The sequence below is a fragment of the Xiphophorus maculatus genome, chromosome 24 (assembly GCF_002775205.1).
Source record: "Xiphophorus maculatus strain JP 163 A chromosome 24, X_maculatus-5.0-male, whole genome shotgun sequence".
Lineage (NCBI taxonomy): Eukaryota > Metazoa > Chordata > Actinopteri > Cyprinodontiformes > Poeciliidae > Xiphophorus > Xiphophorus maculatus.
Window position 1 is genome coordinate 13,550,175 of NC_036466.1, and position 6,735 is coordinate 13,556,909.

Sequence of the window (6,735 nt, forward strand, 5' to 3'; positions counted from 1 at the left end):
CAACTTGTTGTAAATCTTGAATATTATTTCAAGCAAAATTATTAACATTCATGAAATGTTTAATAGATCTAGAAACAAACCGGAAGCCTTAGCCTTCTATGGTGCATCACTCAGAGCCCAAAGATCTCCGCTTAGAGAATAAGGCCTCCTTAATCCTCCTCCCGGCAGGGGGCGCTACAGCAGCGCTGCTTCCAGCCAGATCTCCTGCTAACAATGGCAGCCTCCTCGGAGTTGCAGCTGGACCAGCTCCCCTCGGACCCGCTGCTCCACGTCCTGTCCTACCTGAGCTTCAGAGACCTGGTCCAGTAGGTATCAGCATCAAGCAGACCGGAAGCGATAAGCGGACGTTGTTTTCTAGCTACAGCATGCTAGCGGCTAACAGCGGCTAGTTAACACTCCAACTAGCTGCTGTTTTTGTTTTGATTTCTACGAAAACATGATGCATAAAATTACTGTCAGCTGATGATAGCTTTTGGGTGTAAATTGAAAACTAAGCTGAAAGCGTTCATGTCCGGCAGAGACGAAGAAACGACTTTAAAAGAAAAGATAAAGATCTTGTTTACAGTTAGTTTCCTGCTAACAGCTGTAGCTTCTGTGTTTGGAGGAAAAGTGATGAATAAAACACTCCTGGGACGATGCAGGTTGTTGAACAGCATGTCAGAGAATATATAAAGTAAACAGGAAATGCACAATTCACTGTTATGTACCTGCTAACAGCTGATCAACACGCAGAACTTCATTAACAGGAAGTAAACAAACCACCACCTGAACATGGTCAGAAACTTTATCAGCCTCATTAAACCTGTTATTTTCTTATGTTGCTAAAAAGCAGCTGAAGTCCAATTGGCTGTTTCTGTTAAAGTAGAGGTCTTCTACCTTCATGTAGTAAAAATATGCAATTTATTCCTGTGAATTTGTGGTTTTGTTTAAACATTAAAGTTAATGTATTACTTGGTTTGATCTAATCAGGGTTTAATTTTTATGTGTCTGTATTTATGCCTTTTTCTTTTAAACTCCTTGTTCTTTTATGTTATTAAGATACATTTTAAAATGTTTTATATTGTGATTATGTAAATGTTGATTTCTCAGTGATAAATAACTTAGTATTTTGTAATCATTTAATTTTTAAAGAATTAATCAGATTGAGATTAATCTTATAAGACAGGTCGCCAGCCCAACACAGACCTCCAGACTCATAACATTTTATATTTACCATGATGGAACTGTTAATATTACTAATAAGTGAGGATCTGTAAGTTGTGTTTTTTCAGACTTGGATAACCCCGCCCTCTTTTGGTCTCTTTTGCTGTTGCAGCTGCAGCTACGTCAGCAGGAGGCTCAGTGATCTGTCCAAACACAACCCACTGTGGAAGCGTCACTGCTGCAAACACTGGCTGCTGACAGAGTAGGTCCACCTTCACTTCCTTCAGAACCAGTTTCACCCAACAGGAGCCTGAAGTTTGTGTGTGTGTGTGTGTGTGTGTGTGCAGTGCGGAGCGGCTGCAGCGCAGCCTCTCCTGGTACAGCCTCTTTAAGCTCTACTTTGCCGATCTGGGTCGCTACATCCGTTACTACGCCGAGCTGAAGGACGCCTGGGAGCAGCTCAAGAGCTTCCTGCAGCAGAGATGTCCGCGCATGATCGTTTCCCTCAAAGGTAACCCGACCCGCCGCTACCCACAGCATGCTCTGCCCACCGCCGTGCTGATCGCTGTCTCTGTTGCAGACGGCGCCACGGAGGAGGAGCTAGACGACATCGAGGCTCAGATCGGCTGTAAGCTTCCAGACGATTACCGCTGCTCCTACCGGATCCACAACGGCCAGAAGCTGGTGATCCCAGGGTGGGTGTCCAGCCAGAACCCGCGTCCCTCTGGTTGGCCCTCCCAGTCTAACCAGTGTGTGTCTCCAGGCTGATGGGCAGCATGTCCCTGTCCAACCACTACCGCTCCGAGGTGCTGCTGGACGTGGAGACGGCGGCCGGCGGCTTCCAGCACAGGAAGGGGATGCGGCGCTCGCTGCCGCTCACCTTCTGCTTCCATACCGGCCTCAGCCAGTATGTGGCGCTGGAGGACGCTGAGGGCCGCCGGCAGGGAGAGAGCTTCTACCCCTGCCCTGTCCGTACACTTCCTGTCTGCCTGTCCTTTCACAGTAAAGCGTAGAGATGATTCTGACCGGGTTTGGTTCTGTTTTCCAGGACCAAACGGCTCAGGACCCGTCGGCCATCGACATGTTCATCACAGGTCAGCGGCTCTCCGCTCCGGCTGGGAGGCGTCTGGACTTTGTTTACGTTCTCTTCCTGTCTGCAGGCTCCAGCTTCCTGGACTGGTTCAGCAGCTACGTCAACAACGTCGTCACAGGAGAGTTTCCCATCATCAAAGAGCAGATCTTCAGGTGAGTCTGTGATCCATTCATCTATAAACACTTAAATCATTAACAACTGTTATTATGAATTAATTAAGGGTGAGAAGGAGAATACATGCTAAAAATATATTTGTAAATACTCATTGTTCTTACAAGGTAGTTTGAAATGTTTAGTATAAAAACTCCACTTAAAATATAGGTGAACAAAGTTTGCTTCTCACTCTTAATTAATGGATAATAAACAGTTATTAATGATTTATTTAGAAATTAATTAATGACACTAATGAACTATTTATTAGCCTCATTGTAAACAGAAGATGTCACTAGTTGTTCTGGTAGAAAGTGGACCCGTCTCTGTTGGGTCTGCAGGTATTCTCATGAGAAGGGCTGCGTCGCCACCACCGGCGACATCTCCGTCTCCGTCTCTACCTCCTTCCTGCCGGAGCTGTCCTCCATCCACCCGCCGCACTTCTTCTTCACGTACCGCATCAGGTAGCGCCGCCGCAGCTCCACAGATCTGGGCCGGGTTCTGATGGGGTTCTAACGGGTCGACCCATCTGTCTGTCTGTCTGCAGGATAGAGATGTCCAGAACCGCCTCACCGGACGCAGCGTGTCAGCTGGACAGCCGCTACTGGAGGATCACCACCTCCGACGGAAACGTGGAGGAGGTTGCTGGTCCGGGCGTGGTCGGTAAGCCCGGCCCTCCTGCTGTGCTCTGATTGGTCCAGCTGTGGCGCTGAGTGTGTCCTGTGTGTGTGCAGGGGAGTTCCCGGTCATGACGCCTGGCAAGGTGCACGAGTACGCCAGCTGCACCACCTTCTCTACGCCGTCGGAGTTCATGGAGGGTCACTACACCTTCCACAGACTAGGTGGCGCTCTGCTGCTCTTCACACACACACACACACACAGTGTGCTGGGATGATTGGTCTGATGTCTCTCTGTCTTCCAGCCAATAAGGAAGAGGTTTTCCAGGTGGCCATCCCTCGTTTCCACATGGTTTGTCCTCCCTACAGAGAGCCGGAGTCTCCATCTGTAAGACACCTTGTCCCCTGTCCCCCCTTCTGTCTCCTCTTCCTTTAGTCTGGACCACCTGACACTCTTCTTCTCTGCTTTTATTTCTGTGAACAGAAAGCTTCGACCAGCCACACGGATCCCTACAGCGACGACGAAGACGATGGTGACAGCAGAGGAAGGTTTGGTGCTCTGAGAGGCATCAACATGTCCAGCCTGGACAGCTCGCGGTGTCCCAAGTTCACCTGAGACACCGCTAACGCTAACGGCCGCTAACGCTAACGGCCGCAGAGCCATGAACTGAATCACTTGAACTTCCAGTTGCCAAACTGCATCCGAGTAGGACAAGCTCTCTTCTTCTGTTGTAGTTTTTCTGATTGACCAGATTTAGGTTGAAGAAGAAGAAACGAGGTTTTTCATCTCATGTAACAAACCAATCAAAACATTCCTCAACCTGCCAGGCAGCCAGGGAAGCTAACCTCTTCAGGTGTTTCCTGTTGTTTAGAGAACGGGTTTAATCTACCATCTAGTGGATAAAACTGGGATTACATCTTCATTTGTTTTTTTTTCTGAGATGTTTGATTTGTTACATAAAAAGAGTAAAAAGTTAAAAAACCTCAGTAGAAGTCACATTTTCAGGTGAGAATCTGGGTCAGGACAGATTAAATTGGTGATTTTGATCTCTGTGATGATTTTGACGAGCGTTTGGGTTGGAGTGTTGCTGCTGTCTAGAAATCGTTCTGCTTCTGTTTTGGGTGAATGCAGATTCTGAGTTTTTATGTTTGGGTTCAATAAAACAGATTGTGTGAATCTGAGTCCTGCTGTGACCTTACAGTTTAGATGTTTCTCTACTAATGTCTAGTTTTCTTTGTGTTGGATTGCTGAAGATTTTCTCTCTTCAACAGTTTTTCTTTAGGCGTTTTGCAGGATTTTAGTTTATTCTGCTGCTTCTGTTTATTTCTTCTACATTTGACTTCAAATGTTTCTACATTTTTCACCAGAAACATTCAGCTCACATCGCTCACAGAGTTTTTATAGAAAATGGAGATGTTTCTAGTTTATTTAGTGTTAGTCATCCTCCTCCTCCTCCAGCTCTTCCTCCTCCATCCTCCTCCCCAGGCTCCTGCGCCTCCTCATCCCTCTGGTCTCCTTCCTCTCCTCCGGCTCCAGCTCCTTCGTTTCCTCCTCTTCCTCCTCCTCCCCCGGCAGCTCCTCCTCCTCGCGGGCGCTGCAGCGGCTGCAGTGCCTCCTGAAGCCGCCCAGGACCTCGGAGCGGAACCAGCAGAAGGGGCAGGCGTAGCGGCCGGGCCGGTGGGCGGTGCGGGCGTGTTGCTGCAGCCGGCTGGGCAGGAAGAAGCTCTGGGGGCAGGAGCTGCAGCGGTACGGCCGCTCCACCTCGTGGTAGCGCTCTATGTGGGTCAGAACGAAGCCTGCAGGGAGGAAAGGGAGAGAATGAGATGACCCGGTTCTGATCCAGAGGCTGAAACATCTGGAAAAACATCCAAGCTGGCTAACCTTTCAGTTTGCTCTTCCAGTTGCAGACGAGGCAGACGAAGCGGTGGGAGACGGAGCCCACCCACCGCGCCGCCACCTCCATCTCCTCCTTCATCAGCTCCTCGCTCATCCCGGCGCCGTCCTCCTCCTCGGCCCGGCCCGTCTGCAGCTGCCGGCTCTTGGCCAGGGCGTGGCTGGCGTAACTCTTGGGGATCTCGTGTTTGCGAACGATGTGGCTGACGGAGACGGAGCGCTGCCTGTGGCTCCAACCGCAGATCTTACAGTGGAACAGAACGCCGTCGAACGTCAGAACGTACTGCTTCTCCTCCTCACCGGCCTTCCCCTCACACTGCTCCTCCTCCTTACTCTTCCGCTTCCCCTCTTCCTCCTTGTTCTTCCTCTTCCCCTCCTCCTTCTCCTCCTCATTCTTCTTTATCTCCTCTTCCTCCTCACTCTTCATCTTTCCCTCCTCTTTCTCAACCTGCTTCCTTTCAGCAGCTGCTTTCTCTCCATCTTCACACTTCTTTTTATTTTCAGGGCTGTCCTCCTCCTCTTCATCACTGCTCCTCTTTCTTTTCGGACCCTCCAGCTTTTCTTCATCCTTCCTTCCTTCCACCTCCTCTGCTTCCTGTCCCTCCTCTCCTCCTCCTCCTCCCTCTTCCTCCTTCTCCACCATGCAGTGCCGGGCGATGATGTGTTTGTACAGCTTGCTGAAGTCCTTACAGGTGTGGAAGCATTCAGAGCAGTGGAAGAGCCTCGCGCTGCTCTGGTACATCAGGATGTTGCCAAGGCGACCCACGGCCACGTCATCCAGGCACGTGGGGTGTGACGCCGCCAGGTGGGCCAGCTGCTGGGCGTGGCTCTTGGACAGGTGGCCGCAGTGAGAGCACCGGAGGTGGGCGGCCACCCCGCCGCCCGCCTCGCCCCGGGTGTGGATGAAGACGGACATGGTTGCTGGGAAACACCAGCAGAGGTATTATAACCACAAACTTCAATATTTAAACAGAAATGACCAACACAGTTAAATTAAAGTCATTATTAGTATAAAATTAATTAATTCATAAGTAGTTGGTTTTGTTTTCAATCAGTGAGCAGATTAAAGTAGCCTCAGTCCATATATGGTTCTTCCTATACGTTAAAAGAACTGATTTAATCATTGTGTAGCTGAATTACCTCCTTTTTTGTGGTTTATGTTTATTTTTCCATTAAATGAATCCCGGTGATGTGACTACAGTGTAATAACGGTACAGCACCAACGGAGCTAAGCTAACATGCTAACAGCCGTTAAAACCATCCCTTTAAACACGCTTGTTACCCACCTCTCCGCGCTGCTGCCTCTATTTGTCTGCGTTGGACCAGTGAAACCAGTATAGAGGACTAGTTTTCACTGGTTTGAAGTCAAATGTCTGTTGTAACCCACCGAGGGTTACCTGATGCACTGCTGTATTTACTTCCTGCGCAGCCAATCACAAAACAGAACCCAAACATCGCGAGATCTCCAACGTCTTCTTCTGCTATAAGGTTTATTGGCAGCTTACAATCTTGGTGTATTACCGCCACCAACTGGACGGAGGTCTAACCACAAGTTTAACGTTTCTTATCTTCAATACCGTTATTTAATAAAATATAGTTAATAACTTAATTACATTTTCTCGGCTAACTTTGTGTCCTTTAAATCCTTTATAAGTGCTTTAATTACACATGTATGTATCTGGGTTTTACTTCTACATTACTACTTTAGTTTATTACCTAATATTATTAGCTTTTTATATCTTTGTGTAACATGAGTGTGAGAATGTCGTATGAACATTTTCCATAAAATTAATTAATCTAAAACCATTTAAATTAAATAATTTTCAATAAAATTATTA

General features: G+C 48.0%; 2 protein-coding genes across 2 annotated transcripts; one reads left to right on the forward strand and one right to left on the reverse strand.

Moving 5' to 3' along the window:
* The first annotated feature begins 155 nt into the window (after positions 1–155).
* fbxo3 (F-box protein 3) lies at positions 156–4,180 on the forward strand. Its single transcript, XM_014474281.2, has 12 exons — positions 156–305; positions 1,316–1,405; positions 1,491–1,654; positions 1,724–1,838; positions 1,907–2,111; positions 2,192–2,237; positions 2,304–2,388; positions 2,728–2,850; positions 2,934–3,049; positions 3,121–3,228; positions 3,309–3,391; positions 3,488–4,180. Exons 1-12 carry the CDS (start codon positions 214–216, stop codon positions 3,617–3,619), a joined length of 1,359 nt encoding a protein of 452 aa, XP_014329767.1. The 5' UTR covers positions 156–213; the 3' UTR covers positions 3,620–4,180.
* A 94-nt stretch (positions 4,181–4,274) lies between these two features.
* LOC111607695 (chromosome alignment-maintaining phosphoprotein 1-like) lies at positions 4,275–6,350 on the reverse strand. Its single transcript, XM_023330006.1, has 3 exons — positions 6,184–6,350; positions 4,886–5,818; positions 4,275–4,800 (listed from the first exon to the last, which is right to left on the reverse strand). Exons 2-3 carry the CDS (start codon positions 5,811–5,813, stop codon positions 4,439–4,441), a joined length of 1,290 nt encoding a protein of 429 aa, XP_023185774.1. The 5' UTR covers positions 5,814–5,818; positions 6,184–6,350; the 3' UTR covers positions 4,275–4,438.
* Positions 6,351–6,735: the final 385 nt, after the last annotated feature.